Raw genomic sequence first — 25,210 nt, 5'->3', positions numbered from 1 at the left:
TGTCACCTGTTTTGGTGCAAATGAAAGTGACAACAGGAGCACTGGAGAGGCAACAGCAAGACAACCCAGAAAAAGGGTTTTGCAGGTGGTTGCTCTCTCCTTATCCTTCCTGAATGATTCTTCTCTAGTTTTGCGTTTTGCTAGTATCCTTGTCACTGCTGGTAACATGAGGCGGTACCTACAGCCCATTCAGGTTGCATAGGCAGTCCAGCTCCTTCAGGATGGCCCATCCATACGTGCCATCGCAAGAAGGTTTGGTGTGTATCCCAGTAAGTGGAGGAGATAACAAGAGATGGGCCGTTACATGAGGAGAGCTGGAGAGGGCCGTAGAAGGACTACTGAGTCACATTATGAGCTGCCATGACGAAATTCATGCAAGTTGGAACAGCTCGTGATTTCAATAGTTTACTTAGATCTTCGGTGTGAGTTTGAATCCAGCCCTCAATCGGTTGGTGATTTGGTTTCCATTGACTGTTGTTACATCATTTTGTTCTCAACGAATTACACAATGTACAGTAAAGATTTTGATCTTTAATATATTTCGTACATTGAGACCTGATGTGTGATTTAAGTGTTCCCGATTTTTTTTTGAGTAGTGCATTTATGTATTTGAATATTTCACCCCACTACCTCTACACTACCCCACTGCATCATGGGTAATAAAACAAACAATCTATTACTGGCGAGGTATACCTAATAAACAATTATTACACTGTTGGTAGGGCATGTCAAGCATAGCAAACGTGAACTGCTAATTTGTTAAGCCTGCCGAACAAACCTGACTGTAACAGAACATTTTGTAATAGTTTGTTATGTTACATTTGTTTAAGGTTATGTCATGTTTGTTTTTCATGATAAGTGGCAGATCTCAACCTGGATTTTGACTCAGTGACCTAAACAAGGTTGGTGACCTCTTCTTCACCCTCTTGTATGTGCTTTGAGATTTTAAATCTTTCGAATAAATAGGTATACCTGGAAACTGTTGTACTTTTTAAATGTATAAAATAGATATTTTTTATAAAAACTATAACTCTGGGAATAGTGTGCGGTCCAATTTGAGCAGATGTGACTTGTGAACATGAGGTCTGATGACTAGTGATCAGGCAATGGCACTGTAACACGAGTGAGAATATATGATTATATCTAGTGTTAATATAATTTTTTATATAATTCCTATATGCTTAGTTACCCATGTTACATGCCTTTAAGTAATTGGGAGCCACCAATTATGATTCAAAGAGCTCTAATTATAATGCAAAGAGCAGCGGATTTGGGGCACAATGTTATGATTTTAACATGTTTAAACAAGTGCAATAACCCGGACAATTATTTTATTGTAGATCACATAATAATTTAGGTCCAACATATCCCACTACCATGCCTACCCTGTTTATACACTCACAGTTTTGGAACCACTGTTCAAAGTCATGGATGGATGTTTTTAAAAAGGTACTGCCCTCCATTGATACAGCTCAAATATTTTAGATTATATCCTACTAAGAACACAATATTGCATGAATGCAATGTTTTTTGTGCCAGTAATTCAGAAAAATAAGTCAATGACTGCAGATGAATGGTACGAGAATAGACTCCAGGGTATCACTGTGCATTCAAATTGCTTTTGATGAAATTCCATTGCGTTCGATGACTGTAGCAGATTCTAGCCCATAGTATAACCCTTAACAGGGTACTCTGTTTAAAATGTTGACTTATGTAGAGAAATTAATATAATTATCTGGAAACAGCCCTGGTGGAAATTCCTGCAGTTAGCATGCCAATTGCAAAGTCCCTCAAAACTTGAAACATCCGATTTGTAACAAACTTGCACATTTCACTATACAGTGGAATGGCCTTTTATTGTCCCCAGCACATTGTACCCCAGTGTAATGATTGAACTGTTTAATTAGGTTCTATGGGCGTGCTAGTCATGGCAGGGGGGATCTTGCAGGTTCTTTCGGCACTGGTCCTCTGGGTACTGGTCCAAGACAGCTGTGCTCCTTTAGGCATGGTGGTCATTATTCTGTTATTCCTTAGGGAGATAATGGTACTGGAGTAAAGGGACCTTCAGGGTCCAGACAAATGTTGCGATTGTCACCCTTGTGGGAAAGTATTTTGGGTGAGAACTCTCGGGAGGCAACTATGTGGCATCTGCATTGTGTTAATTGATGAATTTGTCTGGAAACTAATCTCTGCAAATCTCCTTCCAGATCCTTTTCTCAGCTCTTTGTATAATAGACTGGTGTGTTGGTCTCTTTAAAGTTAGCCATCTACAATTCTGCAAATGCATGTATCAGTAAAGGTTCACTTGTGGGTATCTAGACGAATTTCATTCCTGAATGGTTTTCCACAGCTGAGGACAATTGAGGTGGACTTGGTGGTAGAAGTTGTTAAAGTGGGGAGAACAAGTATTTAATACACTGCCGATTTTGCAGGTTTTCCTACTTAAAAAGCATGTAGAGGTCTGTAATTTTTATCATAGGTACACTTCAACTGTTGGAGACGGAATATAACAAAAATCCAAAAGATCACATAGTATTATTTTTAAATTATTAATTAGCATTTTATTGCATGACATAAGTATTTGATCACCTACCAACCAGTAAGAATTCCGGCTCTTACAGACCTGTTAGTTTTTCTTTAAGAAGCCCTCCTGTTCTCCACTCATTACCTGTATTAACTGCACCTGTTGGTGACCTTTTTGAACTGTTTGAGATTGGGACCACAGAAAACCATTAGAATCACACTACGCCGTCATTGATTAAAATCCTGCAGCAAACGCAAGGTCCCCCTGCTCAAGCCAGCGCATGTCCAGGCCCGTCTGAAGTTTGCCAATGACCATTTGGATGATCCAGAAGAGGAATGGGAGAAGGTCATGTGGTCTGATGAGACAAAAATTTAGCTTTTTGGTCTAAACTCCACTCGCCGTGTTTGGAGGAAGAAGAAGGATGAGTACAACCCCAAGAACACCATCCCAACCGTGAAGCATGGAAGTGGAAACATCATTCTTTGGGGATGCTTTTCTGCAAAGGGGACAGGACGGATGGATGGGGCCATGTATCGCGATATCTTGGCCAACAACCTCCTTCCCTCAGTAAGAGCATTGAAGATGGGTCATGGCTGGGTCTTCCAGCATGACAACGACCCGAAACACACAGCCAGGGCAACTAAGGAGTGGCTCCGTAAGAAGCATCTCAAGGTCCTGGAGTGGCCTAGCCAGTCTCCGGACCTAAACCCAATAGAAAATCTTTGGAGGGAGCTGAAAGTCCATATTGCCCAACGACAGCCCCGAAACCTGAAGGTTCTGGAGAAGGTCTGTATGGAGGAGTGGGCCAAAATCCCTGCTGCAGTGTGTGCAAACCTGGTCAAGAACTACAGGAAACGTATGATCTCTGTAATTGCAAACAAAGGTTTCTATACGAAATATTAAGTTCTGCTTTTCTGATGTTTCAAATACTTGTGTCATGCAATAAAATAAAAATTAATTACTTATCAAATACTTGTTATTCCCACTGTACAAATGCAGGGTGGGGTGATGAACCAAGAAGATATTATGTTTGGAGGCAGTGTCCCCGGTAAAGCCTCGATTTACCTGTTGCATGGTGGCCAAATGAAAATCTGTTAATGAAAGCAAGGGTGAAAAGTCTCCCCCTTACTAAATAACTGCACTTGTGGAACCCGACCCCTTCTTTCCGCTTTAATTCAGCCTCCCCTTTCTCATTAGTTTAGTGTTTTCTGCCTTCCTTTTCTTCTGACCGGGACACACAAGTATTCAATTAGCTTGCTACTTCCCTTAGGGCAGATGACAGACAAACAATACAACCGTTATATTGTTCTACAAGCTTGGCTTCAGTTCCGTAATCTCTCTCTCTCTTTCACTCTCCCTTAGCTTGAAAATAGGTCACAAATCCTTGTTCAATCTTCTCCTTGAGCAATCTAGTCCTGACTGATGGAACCAATGCATTACTTGAGATCCAGGTCACTAGTGAACATTATACTTTTTGGGAAATCAATACATTGGAGTCAATAACAAACAATATGTTATGGGTGAATGCATAAAAAAGTCAAGAAAATACTATATTATTTAATAGTGAATAGGTGTAAACAGTATAATTATCATCCTTTACATTTTTTTTACACTGGTAGGGAAGTGTAGGGAGAAAATTGCTAAAAAAAGAGATTAGATATTCGATAGAATGTAAATTCTATCAGCAAAATTTAGAGTTCTTGTAGACCAAACAAATGTCAGAAGGCTAAATATCAAAGCCTACCACCAAAAGATCCTTACCTGAAGAGTCAAACATGATGGTGGGAATGTCAAGATCTGGGGCTGCTTTTCCTCCTCTGGACCTACTGTTGACTGCACATCATTAAGGGAACCATGAATTCTGAGGTATACCAGGGTCTTCTTGAACATAACGTTAGAGCATTAGTCAGGGACCTAAAGCTGGGCAGATTTTTTTTTTTTCAACAACACATTGCCCTAAAGCACAACAACCCAAAGCACATATATCAAAGAATGGCTCTGGGAAAATAAGATTTGTGTTTTGGATTGTCCAAGTCCAGTTCCTGACCTTCATTCAGTTGAGATGCTGTGGCAGGACATGAAGCAGGCAGTACATGCCAGACACCTCATTCAATTAGCTGCGTTCTTTAAATTATCACTGCTAAAGTAGGTGCAACAAGCTATTGAATGAAGGGGTTCACATATCCTTTCACACATGAATTGAGTTTTTGTTCAATGAACCACTGTTGTTAAATTAAAATATATTTTTTTTGTTTGTGTCCTTTATTTAGAATGCCTCTATTAGAAATTAGGGTTAAGATTAGGGTTTAGATAAAGATTATGAGTTAATGTAAAAATAATGACCATCCCTATAGGGCTCACATACTTTCACTGCAGTTAGAATTGATGGGCAGTTTAATTAAAACTCTGGGCCTTTTCAGTAGGGCTGCTGAGATTGGCAGACAAACTGACCAATCGCCCGAGACCATGGGGTACATGTTTTTAGTAAAGACATTTCACATTTATTGTCTTCACTCGTTTAGGCCCTCATAAAGAATAATGTCCCAGTTGTAATCCAGGATTGTTAAATGAAAAGGCACTACTGATCAAATTTGGCCAAAAATACATAACAAATCACTCAGAGAAAACGCATTAATCTTAAATACCATTATATTAGCTATTCATTTGACAGATGCATCTATTTTGAGCTAAAACACAGTTAGCTCACATTACAGCTGGAAGTAGCAACCTGACCAGCAGCCAAACCATGCACGTGACCAGAGGCCTCTGCAGCCAAATTTACCGCTATGGCTTTAGGATTTTCTCTGCTGGTAACTCTATTGGTGGATATTAGGCTCATGTGGCCTAAAGGGTCGATTATAGTCCACAACATGTGAACGTATGCTCAGTAGTGTTCTTTCCAGCTCAAGGTATTTTTCAAACTTTAAATGCGTTGAAATTAATAGAGGATGTGTAAACAGAAAGTGCTAGTTGGGAATTCTCATTCAGCACCTTGTTTCCAAATGTAGTGGTTCTACCAAAGCAAGCTGGTCTTTTATTGGATATGCATTGGTACAGTACGTATATTATTGAAACTGACAAGCTCTTTTGATTCATTTGATTACTTCATCTGGGTTATCTGGGCTGGCAAATGCCCTGTCCATAGTGATGAATGTGGTATATATTGATCATCAAGCAAGTAAACAATGCACTCTGCATTGTAGCCTCCTTGGTCAATTTCACAGAAAAGGGAATCATTGTAATCATTACACTGATATGATTCATTATTATTGATCTAATAAGGTGCCCAGCACAAGAGTAACTCTTTACAAATGATTAAATGTCATAGATATGGCAACACATGAGTATGCAAAACATGTTAACATTCACCATTTTAACCCCATAACTTCACCTAATGGTGAATATGAAATAGAATATGTATCACACAAAGCATAAATGGCCAAAAAGCCAATTTCCTAAGAAATCATAACATAAAATGGAACAAATACTCTGTGAAGTGCCAATTTGTTCCCTTGGAATTCAGTAAAAGAAGCACCACTAGGCACCATAGCATTAGATCATGTGTACCAGAAAGTACCCATTACAGTAATCAGCCTAACAGTGGAGACAACAACAGAGCTAACTAGAACATTAAGTTTTTTTTTTACAGGATTACAGTTCAAACAAACGCCATAGAATCCATGAGACACACCCCAATGGGAAAACTAACAATCCTGAGAAAACGGATATTTTTCAACACTTTTTCAACTGGATGTAACAAACTTATTTTAAGAGGCATTTTTACTATTGTCCAATGTAGCTTTAATCCTAAAGAACAACAAGCTGCTACCCTCTGATCTTTGAGGTCCACACTAATCCATTGTCAGGAGGGCAGGATGTTTTTAGGATATTAAAGGCCCACTACTTTATTCAACATGACCCCATAACGAGAAGCTAGCCAAAACCTATTTAGGTTGACAGCTCTTTGAGTTTAATGTGTCTACAAATTTGAGTAGCTACACCCAGGCCAATTCCCCAGGGTCAGGTTATTGAAATCACAGATTAAGTATTTAGAAAAGAGTTTAGAGTAGTCTTTATAAATGGTATTTAGAGGGTGAAAGCGGTCCGGAATGTCCAACATGACTTAATCCTATTACGCTGTGGTGGGATAGCAACGTCTGTCACTATATCCTCTGTAGCAACATGGCATTCATTAGTAGGGAAGGAATCGATTTGTATACTTTCCAAATTGATTCAAGTGAAAACAAAAAGACCCAAATTAGAAGTAGAGGAATTGGAAATTGAAAACTATTCATTTTATTTGATTATTGATTTGAGACCCCAGTACCTGGCAATGTATATTTGCTGGGATGGAAATATTTTCTACTGGTAATTAATATTTTGAATATGAGCAGACACAGTAAAAGGGCTTTCATTAGAGAGTGTAGACATTTTCATATATCAATAGTTCATTATTTTCCTAGAATTAAGATTTGCCCTAGCATAGAGTGGTGAAAATGTGCCCAGCCTGCTTCATCAGCATCATAACAATGCCCCCAAAAGACGTTCTGGAACTTTTTAGGGGCAGCCAGCAGGAACAGCCCAGCCCTTCCCAGCTGCATCTGATTGGGACCTTGTCAACGGAAGAAAAATGAGGAGAGCAGGTAGGGGGAAAAACCAGAACAGATTCCGCCAAAGGCCTCTTGTTAGCCCAAACAGGGGAGCCGAAAAGGGGATTGTGCCTTGCACCCAACTTCCGGGGAACCGGTTGAAGTCACCCTGGACACACAAGCCTCATCCAGCACAAGAGGGTGCTACCAACAAGGCCTCCGGTGTGGAGATCTTCATGGTGGTTGAACAAGCTATGTTCAGGAGATGTGTGTTTTGAAAACCCACTGACCCCAAGGCCCACCAAAGCTGCACAAAGAAATATATAGTTCGTAAGAATAACTTAGTAAGAATGTACTCGGTCGAAAATCAAGGTAGAAAGAGAAGCTTTATTAAAAGCAGCGCAGCAGAATTGTCTGATGTTACATGTTGAGTCGATCTCACTGTAAAGATGGTTGCTAGCGGTTATATATATTGAAGGGCGTGTCTACCTAGCACAGATCACATTTCCACAAGAGCCCTATGCAGAATAGTCAATGTAAACATTCCACCTATGAAACATTTATTCATATGATTCTACACTGTCAAATTAAAGGGGCCAGCCCCATGAGATGCTCCCCCAACACTTACGTGTGGAATAGCAGCAAGGTTACCCACAAGAATGACCATCCCTGATCCCCCGAGTGTGACAAATACCAACCATTGGCTATGAAGAAGCTACTCTTGTGTTAACCTGTATAAGGGGACAGCCGTTGGCAGGCAGGCTCCATGTACATCTGCCCTGTATGCAGGTTACTGCTACGGGACCAAGGATTCTTGGCAATCCTCTTGCGGCCAGGCTGTCAATGAGAGCACCACAGCTCAACAGGTCTTCGGGGCAGACAGACAAAATGCCTATCTGTTACAGCTAGTTACTAACTCAGCAACTTTTGGTGGAACACATTCAACTTTACACAGGTTAGCAGCATTCCTATTCCTTTTCATTGAATGTGACGTGTGACTGGTTGGCTCAGCTACATTGGTCAGCTGAGCTGACATTAGCTATCTTAATAAAGTTGCACAAATCATAAATCAAACTCCTGATTCAACGGGGGGGAGTGGGGGGGGGCACCTGGCTGCAGCCAGTTGTATATACTGTATGAGGAATGTTAAACATCTTAGCTGAGATGAAGGTAGAGCAACAAACCTTAATCAAGTTCAATTTTTACAGTTTATAGTTATGCCCACGGTAGCAGCCCAATACTAGCTCTAGTAGCTGCAAAGGTCCCATCCTTGGCTTGGAGACTGTGAGAATTTTTTTGTCATACCAAATAGCTAACATTAGCTAATTGTTCACATAATTTTTTTTCACATGATAGCAAAACGGAATCTAGAAAACAAGGATTGACATAAGGACATGCCCCCATATACATCGATGGAGCTGAAGTGGAGAGAGTATCCGAATTCAAGTTTCTTGGTGTGTTCATCAAGGATGACCTCACCTGGTCCAGACAAGCAAACTCAGGAGTGAAAACTGTCCAAAAATGACTATACTTCCTGAGGAGACTTGTGGCATAACACTTGTGGCATATCTGAAATGTGGCATATCTGTAATAACTCTTACCAACTTCTATAGGTGCACCACTGAAAGCATCCTCTCAGGCAGCATTACTGCTGCTGCTCCGACGCAGACCACAAGTCCCTCCACAGGGTGGTATAGTCTGCGGAGCGTGTCAGCAGCTGCCATCTCCCCACCGTGCAAGGCATCTACCATACACGATGACTGAGGAAAGCACAGAACATAATCAAAGAACCCAGCCACCCAGGCTATAGTCTGTTGACACTGCTGGTAGACGTTACTGGAGCATCATGACACACACTTCCAGAAACACAAACAGTTTTTTCCCTCAGGCCATAAGGCTCCCCAACCAGAAACACTGATACATGATCATACTGATCACACACAAACATTCCAGATCCTCTTTTGTCCTTTCAGGTATATTTAATGGGCGTGTACCACTCATAATAATAATAAATAAATAATGCATTATATTTATATAGCGCTTTGCAACGACCCAAAGATGCTTAAATAAGCACATTAAGCATACTACACTCACACGTCTACCTCGAGGACTTTAGTGCTGCTATCTCTGCATCATGTTTGCTCATGCTACCTTATTACAATACTCCTTAATTTGCCTCATTTGCATATCTTGTATGCCTTTTAGAAATTGCCAGTTGTACCCGAACAACAGTTATCCCTCTTGTAACATACACTATACATAATACTTGTAAACTTTCCACCCTCCTCTATTTGCCCGTAATTGCACATTTAGTTTGCCATTTGTACTGCATTTGCCTTCATTGCACATCTACACATTCTACTTGTAATGTACATATTCTTAATACTTGTAAATACTTATACATTTTCTGCCCTCTATTTCTGGTTAGATGCTTACTGCATTTCGTTGTACTGTTCAATGACAATACAGTTGAATGAAATCAAATCTAATCGAATACACATTTATAACATTCAATACTTATAATATACTGTTCATGCTCCCCATCCTATATTTTGCTGCTAGTTTGCATTGATATGTATATTATAGCCATACTTTATTTAATACAACTTTATTTCCATACTTTATTTACTTTAATACTACTACCAATATTGCTGCTAATTTACAGTACTTTTTTTAAACTGCTGCAAGCGTACAGTGTTATGTATATTATTGCTGAATTGTTTTGCTATATTTTTCTTCTTAATTCTTAGTATGTAGTTGTAAGGTGCTATGCCACCATTCATAAGCTTATTACACTCCTATGTATCTATAATATTCAATAATTCTACCAAATTGCTGCTAGTTTACATTGTTAGGTATATTATTGCCATACTTGCCATATCTACACTCACCTAAAGGATTATTAGGAACACCTGTTCTCATTAATGCAATTATCTAATCAACCAATCACATGGCAGTTGCTTCAATGCATTTAGGGGTGTGTTCCTGATCAAGACAATCTCCTGAACTCCAAACTGAATGTCAGAATGGGAAAGAAAGGTGATTTAAGCAATTTTGAGCATGGCATGGTTGTTGGTGCCAGACGGGCCGGTCTGAGTATTTCACAATCTGCTCAGTTACTGGCATTTTCACGCACAACCATTTCTAGGGTTTAGAAAGAATGGTGTGAAAAGGGAAAAACATCCAGTATGCGGCAGTCCTATGGGCGAAAATGTCTTGTTGATGCTAGAGGTCAGAGGAGAATGGGCCAACTGATTCAAGCTGATAGAAGAGCAACTTTGACTGAAATAACCACTCGTTACAACCGAGGTATGCAGCAAAGCATTTGTGAAGCCACAACACGCACAACCTTGAGGCGGATGGGCTACAACAGCAGAAGACCCCACCGGGTACCACTCATCTCCACTACAAATAGGAAAAAGAGGCTACAATTTTGCACGAGCTCACCAAAATTGGACAGTTGAAGACTGGAAGAATGTTGCCTGGTCTGATGAGTCTCGATTTATGTTGAGACATTCAGATGGTAGAGTCAGAATTTGGCATAAACAGAATGAGAACATGGATCCATCATGCCTTGTTACCACTGTGCAGGCTGCTGGTTGTGGTGTAATGGTGTGGGGGATGTTTTCTTGGCACACTTTAGACCCCTTAGTGCCAATTGGGCATCGTTTAAATGCCACGGCCTACCTGAGCATTGTTTCTGACCATGTCCATCCCATTATGACCACCATGTACCCATCCTCTGATGGCTACTTCCAGCAGGATAATGCACCATGTCACAAAGCTCGAATCATTTCAAATTGGTTTCTTGAACATGACAATGAGTTCACTGTACTGAAATGGCCCCCACAGTCACCAGATCTCAACCCAATAGAGCATCTTTGGGATGTGGTGGAATGGTAGCTTCGTGCCATGGATGTGCATCCCACAACTCTCCATCAACTGCAAGATGCTATCCTATCAATATGGGCCAATATTTCTAAAGAATGCTTTCAGCACCTTGTTGAATCAATGCCACGTAGAATTAAGGCAGTTCTGAAGGCGAAAGGGGGTCAAACACAGTATTAGTATGGTGTTCCTAATAATCCTTTAGGTGAGTGTATAATGTTCAATACTACTACCCAGATTGATGCTAGTTTACAGTACTGCTGATAGTGTTCAGTGTTATGTATATTATTGCTTTATTTTTTGTTAGGCTATATTTCTGCTCATATATTTTTCTTCTTAATTCTCACTACGTAGTTCTCATGTGCCATGTCACAAGAATTTCATTGTGCTGGATGACGCTGTGTTGGTCAGTGCATTTAAAAATAAACCCTGAAACTTGAAAGGACATTCTTTATGAATATCACAAGCTTAAATTGTATAAAGATTTATGTTGCTAGCTAGTCAGTCACCACAGTTGATAATGATTATGTGAGTATGCATGCATGTAAGCTTGAATCTACTCATGCTTTTAGCAACAGTGGTATCAATATTATGGTAAAAATATATATAATTTTGAAAACATACTTATGCATTTGAACAGAGTGGTCTGTGTGTCTATGATAGTGAATGTGTGTTTGACAGAGACTACCACAGAGGCATGCAGATCATTATGGTTTTATTTTTTGCCATATCACAGGTAGTGCTTTGGATATGATCAAATAAGAAATCTTAAGCAGTTGCCTACTCAGTATAACAGTGTGAAGTAGCATTCCATGTGTTATAATGACTAGGAGTATGTGGGACAGGTTTTTGTGTAGCACATACAAAGAATGCATCAAACATGGTAACAGTTGTCCAGGGGGGCAGGGCAAACAGAACATAACATAATATAATGAGTTTTGTGTAGGTTTTCATTAGTAAAAGGTCTACCATGACAAAAATACCCTGCAAATGTTCTGTGGTTCAGCACGTTCATGTAGTGTCTGTGATGCATGCCTTAATTTATTTGTAAAACATTTTGGCTGGTAAATTTCATCATTCACAAATCCCAAGTTGTTTGTGGGAGTTGTAACGTTATAAAGGCAAGCTAGCGAGTATTTCTGTGCAGCTAAGTTAGTTACACTTCTTTTTTATATATATTTTTTTATTGAGCAGCAGATGGCAAAAGGCACTGTATGTGATTACATGCTTCCCTCAAATATCCCAATAGCAACACCAAAGTAAACCACAGAGTGATGAGGGTCATTCAATACTGTGTGGATTAAAGGTGGATTAAATGAAACAGAAAAAGTAGGTTATTCCTGGTGCCAGGATACATCTCTCTCTCACTCAAACTATGTGAAGTGCTGTTTGCTGTAAATAATACTTTTGGCAAGGGTTCCTCTCGCCGAAGTAGGGGAGGCCAAGAGAGTTGAGCAGAAGGAGGTGAGGCCAAGAGAGTTGAGCAGAAGGAGGTGAGGGAAGGAGATGCATTGATCGGTGCACACAAGCACAGAGAAAACAGCACAAACAGACAGAATTCACTGGGGTAACCTTATAAAAACTGCTGGATTTATTGCACCCACAACAAAGTATTAGCTGTAAAAGTTCTAGGTGGGAAACATTTTTTATAGACGGGTAGAGAAATCCTTAAAATATTGTCTACCAAAACCAGTTTCTACCTCAAAATGGTATCAATTAATCTAAGCAAAAAAAAAGCAATGAATCTATTAAAATGTTTTGACCTTTTCTGTGTGTTAGATCCCCAAGACATACTTTCCCCATTTTGCATATAGCAAGAGTTTTGTGCATGAACAAGGCATGCTCCTGAAAATCGACAATGTGCACAAAAGCAAGCTTAAATCTGCCCAAGATCAGCTTGTTAGAAAAGCCAGTCAGTCCTCATTTATAACGTTGTGCTACCAACCAGATACCTTGCGTTACACGTCACAGACACACTGCTGAATCTTTCACTTAAAGCTAGAAATTTCAATGGTAGCTAAAATAATAGCTAGATAGCTTTTGGTAAAAGTATTTTAGCATTGTGACTTGTGTTTCTTATTAAGTTTACCTCCACCACAAATAGCATTTATGAACTGGTATGGCCATTATAACTGTTTATTAGCCAGTAATTGGCCTACTAGTATCTACTAACTTAATTGGAATAGTCATAAGAATTGAGCAATTGCTAGCGAAAATGAAGATGAATTTTACACAGTCTAAGTTATTTCATTTCATGGCACAACAACATACGTTGTTTTTCTTTCATTCCAGAAATACTCACAATATAACCATAAACAGTTTTATTTTAGCCTTACTATAATGTAGCTACTGAAGGTTATAGCCAGTAAAGATGTGTCTATCTGGAAACAAATCCCAATATTTGTTTTGACTGTGACAAGATTCGAACACGGGACCTATTGCATGGTAGTCCGAGTCTCTAACCACTATGCTATTTAACAAAGGGTAGTCAGTCAGTCACTCACTCGGCCGGCTCTGCATACGCAGTCCAGCAAAAACAGGGACTCGAATAGGCCTTTAAATAAGTAAATCTCATGGAGAAATACACATTCTAAAGTCTTCTAAGACACAATGCCCATAAAATACATGGTTAGTGAACAGAAGGGACAAAAATATAGAGGACCCATGTCGCTGGCTCAAATGTGATTAAATGAGCTGTACTGTAATTTTTTTAGATGTACTAAATCCTAACTATAACAGGGGAGAAGATGGAGGGTATGTAGAGAGCTGGGGAAAAAAGTATGAGTCAAAAAGAAGAGGCAGATATGAAAAAACGAATATAGAAAAAGGCAGAAAGAAAAGGAAGGAATCAGAGAGAGTGTGAAAATAGAGGAGACAGAGAGAGGTGAGGCTGAGTTAGTCAGAGAAAGTCTGAACAGTTCAGGAAGAGGCCAAGAGGCAGGTACCTTGAGGCTGGAGCTAGAGGATCGTTGCTCCCTCTGTGAGGACTTGCGTCCATTCTCTGTCGTGGCTCTCTCCTTAGCCACTGGCTCCATCCTACACAGATAGCGCTGGTTTTCCTTGGGCAAAGTTTCCCTAATGAAATTTCTTGGCATTGATGCATGCAACCCTGAAAATAGATAATTCAAGCATTTGACCCAGATCTCTTCCCATTCCAAAAACATGTATTTTCTGCAGTATTTGTTCAGTCCAAAGGCAAGGATATAGGATTAAATTAGATTTCAGGAGTTTTAAGAAGCACTGCAGTCTACAGGCAATACCTAAATATAACAGTTAAACTCTGAATTTAATATGGCATTCCCCATAAAAGTAAGAAAAAACTGTTGTGCTCAAAAGTTGGCATACCCTTAGAGAATTGGTAATATACAGCTCTGGAAAATATTAAGAGACCAATCCTAATTTTTCTTAAATCAGTATCCCTACATGTATGGCAGCCATTCCATTCCAGTGTCTGTTAAATTCCAACACAGGCTCACCTCATTTTACTTAATGAGGTACTGATTAGGTGATTACCTGAACCAAATCTAATTTAACATGGAAAAGTATAAAAACCACTGCTGTGGTCATCACTATCCTCTTGCAATAGGACCAGCTGGATGTAGTAGTAGTAGTACCTAAAAGGTAATTTGAATAAAGAAAAAAACAATTGAGAATGGAGAAGGACTTTCGGTCGGTACCAAGGTGTTTCTGGAAAACCGTCCGCCACCTCAGGAGGGAAAAACGGGGAACTATCCAAGCTGTGTACAGTAAGGATGGGACACTGTTGACCTCAACTGAGTAGGTAATCGGGCGATGGAAGGAACACTTTGAGGAACTCCTAAATCCCACTAACACACCCTCTATATTGGAGGCAGAGCAGGAGGCTGATGGGGAAGTCTCCCTGGGAAAGTCTACTCAAAGGTACTGGAAAGGAGGGTTCGGCAGATAGTCGAACCTCAGATTGAAGAGGAACAATGCGGATTCCGTCCTGGTCATGGAACAATGGAGGGGGCCTGGGAATATGCCCATCCAGTCTACATGTGTTTGGTGGATCTGGAGAAGGCGTATGACTGGGTCCCCCGGGAGATACTGTGGGAGGTGCTGCAGGAGTATGGGTTGAGGAGGTCCCTTCTGAGGGCTATCCAATCACTGTACGTCCAAAGTGAGAGTAAGTCGGACTCGTTCCAGGTGGGGGTTGGCCTCCGCCAGGGCAGCGCTTTGTCACCAATCCTGTTTGTAACTTTTATGGACAGGATATCGAGGCGTAGTCGGGGTGGGGAGGGGTTGCAGTTTGGTGGGCTGGGGATCTCATCGCTGCTTTTTGCGGATGATGTGGTCCTGATGGCATCATTGGTCTGTGACCTTCAGCACTCACTGGACCGGTTCACAGCCGAGTGCGAAGCGGTTAGGATGAGGATTAGCACCTCTCAATCTGAGGCCATGGTTCTCAGCAGGAAACCGATGGAGTGCCTCCTCCGGGTAGGGAATAAGGCGTTACCCCAAGTAAAGGAGTTCAAGTATCTCGGGGTCTTGTTCGCAAGTGAGGGGACAATGGAGCAGGAGATTGGCCGGAGAATCTGAGCAGCGGGGGCGGTAATTGCATTCGCTTTACCGCACCGTTGTGACGAAAAGAGAGCTAAGCCGGAAGGCAAAGCTCTCGATATTCCAGTCAATTTTCGTTCCTACCCTCACCTATGGTCATGAAGGCTGGGTCATGACCGAAAAAACAAGATCGCGAGTACAAGCGGATGAAATAGGTTTTCTCAGAAGGGTGGCTGGCTTCTCCCTTAGGGATAGTGTGAGAAGCTCAGCCATCCGTGAGGAACTCGGAGTAGAGCCCCTGCTCCTTTGCATCGAAAGGAGCCAGTTGAGGTGGTTCGGGCATCTGGAAAGGATGCCCCCAGGACGTCTCCCTAAGAGGGTGGCAAATGTGGCTCGGGAAAGGGAAGTTTTGGGTCCCCTGCTGGAGCTGCTGCCCCCGCGACCCGATACCGGATAAGCGGATGAAGATGAGATGAGAGATAAGAAAATTCAGCATGACAAAGGAAAGAAAAGTTTTGAATGAGGAAAAGAAGGGTTCAAATCTGGCTTTACTGGCAGAGGGATACAGTGTGCGTCAGGTTGCTTCCATCCTGATAATTTCAAAGACGGCAGTTCATAAGAACAAGGTCAAGCAACAGATATTGGGGACAACAAATCTACAGACTGGCAGAGCGTGAAAACGACTGTCCACTGACCGAGATGACCGTCAACTCATTCGAATGTCACTCAACAACCGTAGGATGACATCAAGTGACCAACAAAAAGAATGACAAACAGCAGCTGGGGTGAAGTGCACGGCGAAACAAACTCGAAACAGGCTCCTAGGGGCAGGGCTGAAGTCGTAAAAAGCTAGAAAAAAGCCCTTCATCAATGAGAAACAAAGAAGAGCCAGGCTGAAGTTTGCAAAAGACGATAAGGATTGGACCGTCAAGGAATAGAGTAAGGTACATTTTCAGCTTTGCCCAGCACTGGTCACCTAATGGTTAGACAGAGACTTGGAGAGGCCTACAAGCCACAGGGTCTTGCATCCACAGTGAAATTTGGATGCAAGACCCAAAGCCAAACTACATGAATTTCTGTGGCAGGTGTGGCGTGAAGTCACCCAACAGCAATGTGAGACTCTTGGAGAGCAAGCCAAGATGCATGAAAGCTGTGATTAGAAATCAGGGCTATTCCACCAAATATTTATTTCTGAATTCTTCCTAATTAAAAACATTAGTATTTTGTTTTTGAAAAATGAATAGGAATGTTTTCTTTGCATTATATGAGGTCTGATAACAATGCATATTTTTTTTGGTTATTTTGACCAGCTTTCTACAAATAAATACTCTAAATGACAATATTTTTATTTGGAATTTGGGTGTAATGGTGTCAGTAGTTTATAAAATAAAACAAAACTGTTCATTTTACTCAAACACATACCTATGAATAGTGAAACCAGAGAAACTGATAATTGTGCAGTGGTCTTTTTTCAGAGCATTTTGAACCATTTGTAAAGAAAACACGAGCGACCAGGCAAAACACATGTCCTTTTATTCTCATGGGATTCATATTCAACTGTAGGTTAGAGCTCAGTTGAAAAAAAAACATGCTTCACAATGGAGATCATATTCTGTTCACTATAGACTTTGCTGACCCCTCTCCAATCATAGCACTTATGGTTGTGATCATAAAGCTCTATTTTGGTCTCTCTACTCCAAATTACAGTGTGGCAGAAGCTGTGAGGCATGTCAAGGTGTTGTCTGGGACATGTTGTAACCCAGGCTTTTTTGTGGCATTGGCACAGTAAAGGCTTCTTTCTGGCAACACGACCATGCAGGTTATTTCTGTTCAAGTATCGTCGTATTGTGCTCCTTGAAAAAAACACACAGTCTTTTTCCAAGGCAGCCTGTATTTCTCCTGAGGTTACCTGTGGGTTTGTCTTTGTACCCCAAACAACTCTTCTGTTAGTTTTGGCTGAAATCTTTCTTGGTCTACCCGACCTTGGCTGGGTATCAAGAGATCCACAAATTTTCAGTGCATCCATGTAAGAGCTATCAAACCCATTTACTTTTTATACACAGACACTCATTGCTATTTAAAAAGCCACAGGTTTGGAAAATTAACCTTAAATTGCCATTTTCACCTGTGTGTGTCACCTTGTGGGTCTGTAACAAGGTCAAACATACAAGGGTACGTAAACTTTTTCTCAGGTATATTTTCTGTCATCATTATGATTTAAAAAGAAGCCAAACAACTATGTGATAATAAATTGCTTCATGTGATCACTATCCTTAAATAAAAGACAGTTATTTAAAAAAATCAATGCCATTATTTCACAATTTCTGCCAAGGTATGCAAATTATTGCAAACTGTAGAATAGGATTTGACACACAAATCAGTAATTGTTTGTTCAGGTCACAGTTGATTTAAATAAAGGTATATTTACTGTAGGTCATTCAATGACTTCCTGTGTACAGTATCAACAATGCTCGAGAATTGCCCTCCTACTTCCAGGAAACAGTTTAAGAATCTTTAAATCAACCAAATAGGTTTAAATATTACAACCCCATTTCCAAAAGTTTGTGACACTGCAAAAAAGTACAAAGACAACATATTACATGTTTAAATGGAGAAATGTTCAAGTTCAAAAGTTTATTTAACAAATGCACCAAATAACACAGCGTCATCCTGCACAATGAAATTCTTGTGACCTGGCACACAACATCAACATAGTAAGAATTAAGAAATATGCAAAGCAAAAATATAGCAAAAAAAAACTATAATATACATAACAATATAAACTAACAGCAATTTTTAAAAGAGTAGGATGGGGAATATTAACAATATGGGTAGCACTATTGAATGTTATAGATATAGCAAGTCAAGCAATAATAAACATAATGTAAACTAGCAGCAATTTTAAAAAGAGTAGGATGGGGAATATGAACACTATGGATAGAGGTATTGAATATTATAGGCACAATATGTACAATAGGTCTAATGAGTGTAATATGAATGTAATATGCCTATGAGTGATACATACGAGTACTCTAATGTACATTGAATGTACAGTATCTCACAAAAGTCAGTACACCCCTCACATTTTTGTAAATATTTGAGTATATATTTTCATATACTGACAATACTGAAGAAATGACACTTTGCTAGAATGTAAAGTAGTGAGTGTACAGCTTGTATAACAGTGTACATTTGCTGTCCCCTCAAAATAACTCAACACACAGCCATTAATGTCTAAACCGCTGGCAACAAAAGTGAGTACACCCCTACACAAGTGAAAATAATAAGAGAGAGGTTGTTGTCCTTACCTCCTCTCTGTAAGCGGTGTCATTGTGGTTGGAGATGAGACCCAGGATGGTAGTTTCATACACAAATTTGAGGATGATGTTGGAGCTATGTGTGGCTACGCAATCATGTGTGAGCAGGGAGTACATGAGGGGACTCAGTACGCAGCCCTGTGGTGCTCCGGTGCTCAGGCTCAGTACAGAGGAGGGGAGGTTGCCCCTTCTCACCAGCTGGGGTCTGCTCGTCGTGAAGTCCAGGATCCAACTACAAAGGGAGGTGTTAAGTCCCAGGGTCCTGAGCTTAGAAACAAATTTAGCAGGTACAATAGTGTTGAATGCAATGCTGTAGTCCACAAACAGCATCCTCACATACGTGTTGCCTTTCTCCAGGTGGGAGAGAGCAGTGTGTGTCGTCAGGGCGATGGCATCGTCCATAGATCTATTGGGGCGGTATGCAAATTGAGTCCAAGGTTTCAGGAAGGGTGGAGCAGATGTGGGTTCTGAACAGCTTCTTGAAGCACTTCATGATGATGGTCAGTGCTACAGGTGGGTAGTCATTCAGGCAGGTGATGGAAGGTTTCTTCGGTACAGGGACGATGATGGTTTGTTTGAAGCAGGAGGGGACTGCAGATAGAGACAGGGAGAGTTTGAATAGAGGTTGTATAGCACACCCCCGGAGGACACGGTCCGGAATGCCATCTGGCCCTGTTGACCAAGGGTTCACTATTAAAGGCTCTCCTCACATCAGCCATGGTTAGTGACAGGAGTGTAGTCATCCTGGTCCTCAGCAAGCCTTCCAGAAGGAATGGTGTTGGTCCCCTAAAACCATGCATAGAAGGTGTTGAGCATGTCAGGGAGGGAGGCGACAGGCTGGACTTCATTCCCGTTTCTCCCTTTATGGTCTGTGATGTGTCGGAGTCCACACCACATGTGTCTCGGGTCAGAGGTGTGGTAGTTACTCCAACTTATCCCCATAGTCTCTTTTTCCATCTCTGATGGCCTTCCCGTAAGTCATATCTGGACCTCCTCAGAGCCTCCAGGTCCCCGGAACTATAGGCAGCTAATTGTGCCCTGAGCATAGCACGGACGTTACAATCAACCCTGGGCTTTTAGTTAAGGAAAGTCCTGACATTTACCCATGGTACGACATTACCAATGCTCTGGGAGATATATGCTGTGACAGAGTCTGTGTTGCCTTTTAGGCATTATATTGTATAGGCATTCATTTTGTACAAGCTTTTATTTTTAAATGGTTCATGCCTAAGGAGTTCCGGGGTCAGGGGTTAGTTTCCCGTTAGTGGTCAGAGAAAGATGGAATCAACTACATGCTTGCTTCATCCATTGCAATCCACATCGTAAATGCTGCAGAGGCAATGTCGTAAGTTGATAATCTAATTGTTTTAATTATAATGTAAGCGTTAAGATGCATATTTACAGTACAAGGCATTTGATGACTAATTAAAAACATTTATATACATATATTTATATAGGATAAAAAAAAATTATTTTTTGTTACAGTTTTCACTCTTCTGTCTGTAACTTCATGTAAAAGAGCCACAGTAAACGGCTTGAGAAGCTTATTACGACTAAACTCGTCATTTTAAGGAAGAGCTGAATAGCTGCGGTTGCTATACTGTAGCGAAGGTGACATCAATGTCATCAATGTCCCCATTGGCTGAATCACAGTACATCTGCCAATCTGTTGTCTCTAAGCAGTCTTGAAGAGTGGTAATGGATCCCTCACTCCAGTGCTGAACTGCAGAAAACCGGTTTATCCTGGCGTTGTCTATAGAATGGGAGTAGCAGAATTGGTGTTTGATACGCCTTACCAAAAGCCGGGCAGGGGAGGGGTTTGTAACTGTCTCATATATGTGAATAACAACAGTCAATTCTGATTCCCACGGGTAGGAAAGTTGCTGGTGGTATTTCGGCAAAAATGTCCTCATATTTGTCCTATTGAAGTCAACAACAAAAATAAAAGCTGCCTCAGGGTGAGCGTCCTCTAGTCCATTTATTACTCTGTATAGGTCCTCCAGTGTACGTGTTTTATCCCATTGTGGGGGTATGAAGACTGCTGTAATTATAGTGTTGCTGAATTCCAGCGGAAGCTAGAAGGGCCGTACCTTAACAGTTATTAGCTTTAGGTCTGGTGAATGGTGTTGAGAGTACTGCAACATCCGTCTGTCCTGCCAGTAAATAGAAAAACCAGCAGGGGTGATGTTGGCCATCAACATCACCCCTGCTGGGGTGTTGGGCATCCAACTAGGTCTCTACAAATGCTAGTACACAACAGTTTGCGAGTAGCTTTATATATGTTCAGCTAATCGTCAGTCTCTTACATGTCTGGCAGCTCGTAAAGAAATGTGCGTTCATCTTATGATGGTACAATAATTTGTGCAATTATGTGTCCCATCTGTAACTCCAACTACACTAGGGGATCCAGCTATGGCCATAAAGTCGGCTTTGTTTCTTTGTAGATAGCGAATGAGGAAACCAAATGATTTGTTGGACAAAATGAGGTCTGCAGAGGGCATTTATTGTTTGATGTAATATTCTACTGGAAGATGACTGAGATATATGTAGTTTGTCTGTGCTGTATAGCTGCATTTTCCCTGTAGCCAAGTAGCGTTGAGTTTTCACAATCTTGATACCTTCGTGACTGAGGTAATACATTTTTAAAAGCTTGGTGTTATTAAATGTTTCTAAAACGTCAACCTGTTTACGAGGCGGATTGCCGGCAGCAGATTGTTTATGAATTGGTCTCCTACTCCCCTAAATTTTCACAGATTTAGGAGCTGGTTTCAGTGCTAAAACGCTTTGTGAAATATTCTTAGGCCAAACATTTAGGAGTCCTAAAGTTAGGACTGACACGCCAATTTCTTTAAGATTTAGTCCTAAATGAGCACGTTAAGAGCTACTTTTAGCCTTAAGATGTTTTGTGAATATGGCCCCAGGGATTGAACATTTTCGAGAAAAATGTTCAGTAATGGCGGACTGCAGTATCTCATCCGAGATCCGCATAGGATACCGGCATGTATGCCTATTTTCTTTCTCCTTGGTCGGCGTATTGTTAAAATTGAAGGCAGGACAAAGGAATCACAGCAACGCTCCGCTAAGGAGTGTGGAAGTCCATATTCAATAATGAACGAATTTACAAAAGTGCTATTTTTTATCGTACTGTACGAGTGCAGCATGAACAAAAATAAAAACAATATAACCAGTGTTTACAGTAATAAGTGAAAAACTACGTAGTGAATGCAAAGCCATTGTCAGTGCAACCGCTCTACGGAGCACAGTATCTTTGGAAAAATACACGGCCATTTTTAATTCATATATACCCATTCATGTTACTGACCTGTTGCCAACTGACCTAATAACTTGTGAGTTGCTCCACCAGGTTTTTTTTAAGCATTATACAACTTTTAAAGTATTTTGTTGCCCAGGTCACAGCATGTTGCTGGCATCAAATTCAAAGTCGGCATATATATTTTAAGAAACAATTGAATTTCTCTGTTTCTCTGTTGTCTTTATACCATTTTCTAATGAAAATAAGGTTTAAATTATTAGCACATCATTGCATCCTGTTTTTATTTACATTTTTCACAGTATCCCAACTTTTTTGGAAACTGGGTTGTAGATAACTGCAAGACCAACAGGTAACCTTTCCAGAGAACCAACCCACATAGCCATCTCTCTCTCTCTCTCTCTCTCTCTCTCATTTCTCATTAAAAATCCTACTTTCTTTAACCTATATCCTAACACACACAATCACAAGCAGAAACATAGGTGAAGACGTACACACTTTTTCCTCTATCATCTCCACTATTTCTCTCTGGCTCTCTCCTCTCACATCCCTCTCTTATGCAGCCTCCATCCTTATGAAAATAGCTTCTCCTCCATCCAGTCAAATGATTGAATCCAGACATAAATAGAGTGGACTATGTAACGACTTCCATTAACCTTCAGAAGAAAAGCACAACTGTGAGACTGATAACCAATTATTGATTTGTCCCATCCCACCTCAGTTTTTCCAAATGAATTAGACCAAACAACGCATTCCGTAATTGAACGTGTCAAACGTGTGACAAAAGTCATTAGTTTACTTGGATGTATTTGGCCATAAAGTTAACTGTTAAAAATGTATGTGAAGCCTGCAGGGAGAGAAATATAAATATTTTCTTTGTTTATTTTTGTTTTATTTCTCTTTTCCACAAGCTTTAGCAATGTAAACTAATGTTTTCATTCACCAGTTAAGATAATTAACATTGAAATGTAATGAGTAGTGTAAGAGAGACAGAGGGTAGAGAAAGTGTGAGATATCCTGGCCAACAGTCATGTGAGAGCGCCAGGGTGGGATCAGAACGGTAAGTAGCGACTGGGTGTCACTCAGTAGGTGGTCAGAGTTTATTAAGTGTTGATTGCAAAAGGTCTCGCTATTTGAATCCACTACAAAACAACACAATAACATATGAAAACGAATGGACGTGCCACTTAGCTACACAAATGAAACTAAGTGAATCCGTGGCGCACACAGGCCTACAGCAGGGTACATTTCTCAGGTTTTCCTCTGATCTGCATTAGTCTCGAAAGTAAATCTCCCCGGCAGCGCTTTTATAAAGAAAAACAATATTCTACTTGTTGCGCAGTAGGGAGAGGAGACGCCAGCACACCACGAGTGCAGCGATGGCTTGTATGGGGGGTGAATTAATTCACTGTCAATGTAACACTCAATACTGGAGAATGTTTGCAATACCAGCGCAATTCCCGTGTGTACAGAAATTACACATCCATATAGTTACAAGGTTATACAAGTCTGATTCAAATATTGAGTTAATAGGAACTTGGCCGGTTTTGAGCGTTTTTCTGCCTAGCTTGTAAGTTGTGATTCAGAACGAAATGCTATTGGTAATCCCATGTTGACAAAGGAATTAGAAGTAGCTGCCTACCGTCCTTAATCATGTATGGGTAAAAAAACAGAACATGTAATGCTTTTTCTTCGTTCTTCACTGGAACTGGTTCTGAATCTGGAGGGATCCATCTATTCCAATGTACCAGTAGCCTATAGTGGTCTTTTTTTTCTTTTCGGTGGACATCAAAAAGGACAGTTTTTTGAAGTCCTCCAGAAATATCAATTATTGACTAGTGGTTTTTTGCCAATTAAATAATGTTATTTTTAAGGACCATTAAAAATAGGTCAGCTCATGGGTAGTCTAGACTAAATTGTTAGCAAACACAAGCTGTAACATTCTCTTTTACATTTTATTCCTTCAAGCATGGCCATGTCAACAACTGCGTGAGCATTTTATGTAGGCAAATGGCAAAACGTAATGCAACATTTAGAAATCTCAGCAACTGTACGGTGCCGGTTATATAACGATTTAGCGTAGTCGATGCTGAAATGTTCAGCAGAAGTACCGAAGAGTTTAAATAGCAAATTGAAAAGAAAGTGTGGAGAGAACGAGAGAGACAAGGAAGAAAATATGTAAAATGTTTATATAAGTATCTCAAACATAATGCGCTATAGCTGTCACTTAATATTCCTTACTTGCTGTCCTGTGTAGCCTAATACGCATAAACTAGGCAACATGATTTGATGGACTATGATTAATTGGTTTCCAAAAACGAAATGTAAACACACTAAGAATTCAAGCAAATAGACGCTTATGAGAAAATATTTTCTACATGGTCGACTAGACCTAGATCTGACAGTGCATACGCCCGTTGGTCTATTCAGTTGTGATGCTTAGCATAAATACAAACGCTATCAATCTCTAGTTTAAGGGAAAAATATGACACACTTACCCGATTATAGGCTATTTGGAAACAATAGCCAGTATATTTTACGTCAATATAACAACCTTTGACAAAAGCGCGTAATATTCCCAGTGGCAGAGAGTTTGGGCTGCGAAGAGTGCGCAGCAGATGTCTCAAGCTCAGGCGAAACTTATAAGGCTGAAAGAGTAGTACAGGCACGGGTTATTATAGGTCCTAGAATAAGGTGTTTTTCTTAGGCCTATTGTCACCTCCGATTGTTCCCGCTTCTTGTAATCCTTATACACTGTTCAAATTACGTCTTAAACCTCAACCAGACAGTTTTCACAACATGGTAATATTAATTTGAACATTTTGAAGTATGAACCTTAGCGTAACGCTACTTCAAGACATCCGCTCAGGCACGTGATAACAATTGAGAGGGAGAGAGGGAGAGGGGCAGAGTATGCGGCGTAGGGATGTATGCTAATTCTACTTCTAACATAGATTTTGTCGAAAGCAAAACTTAATGAAAACGCATACTGATTTTGTGGATATGTTATCCGTTAGTACGATAGTGTGAGGTAAATATCATGAAAAGTTATGATAATGAGGGACAATATATCTTCAAAGCTGCAGACTTCGTTAAGGTT

General features: G+C 40.4%; 1 protein-coding gene across 2 annotated transcripts in view; it reads right to left on the bottom strand.

The window, feature by feature from the left end:
• Positions 1–24,897, bottom strand: part of slco1c1 (solute carrier organic anion transporter family, member 1C1) — a 51,479-nt gene extending 26,582 nt beyond the window's left edge. For both annotated transcript variants that reach the window (XM_020042623.2, XM_010899640.3), the window contains exons 1-2: positions 24,609–24,897; positions 13,947–14,110 (exon numbers count right to left, since the gene is read on the bottom strand). In XM_020042623.2, coding sequence (XP_019898182.1) covers positions 13,947–14,096 — 150 coding nt within the window. In that variant the 5' untranslated portion in view covers positions 14,097–14,110; positions 24,609–24,897. The remainder of the gene's footprint in view (positions 1–13,946; positions 14,111–24,608) is intronic.
• Between the last annotated feature and the right edge of the window lie 313 nt (positions 24,898–25,210).

Source organism: Esox lucius, chromosome 23 (genome assembly GCF_011004845.1).
Source record: "Esox lucius isolate fEsoLuc1 chromosome 23, fEsoLuc1.pri, whole genome shotgun sequence".
NCBI classification, from domain to species: domain Eukaryota; kingdom Metazoa; phylum Chordata; class Actinopteri; order Esociformes; family Esocidae; genus Esox; species Esox lucius.
Note: the sequence above shows the minus strand (reverse complement) of the source record. Positions and strands in the feature narration are given on the sequence as shown.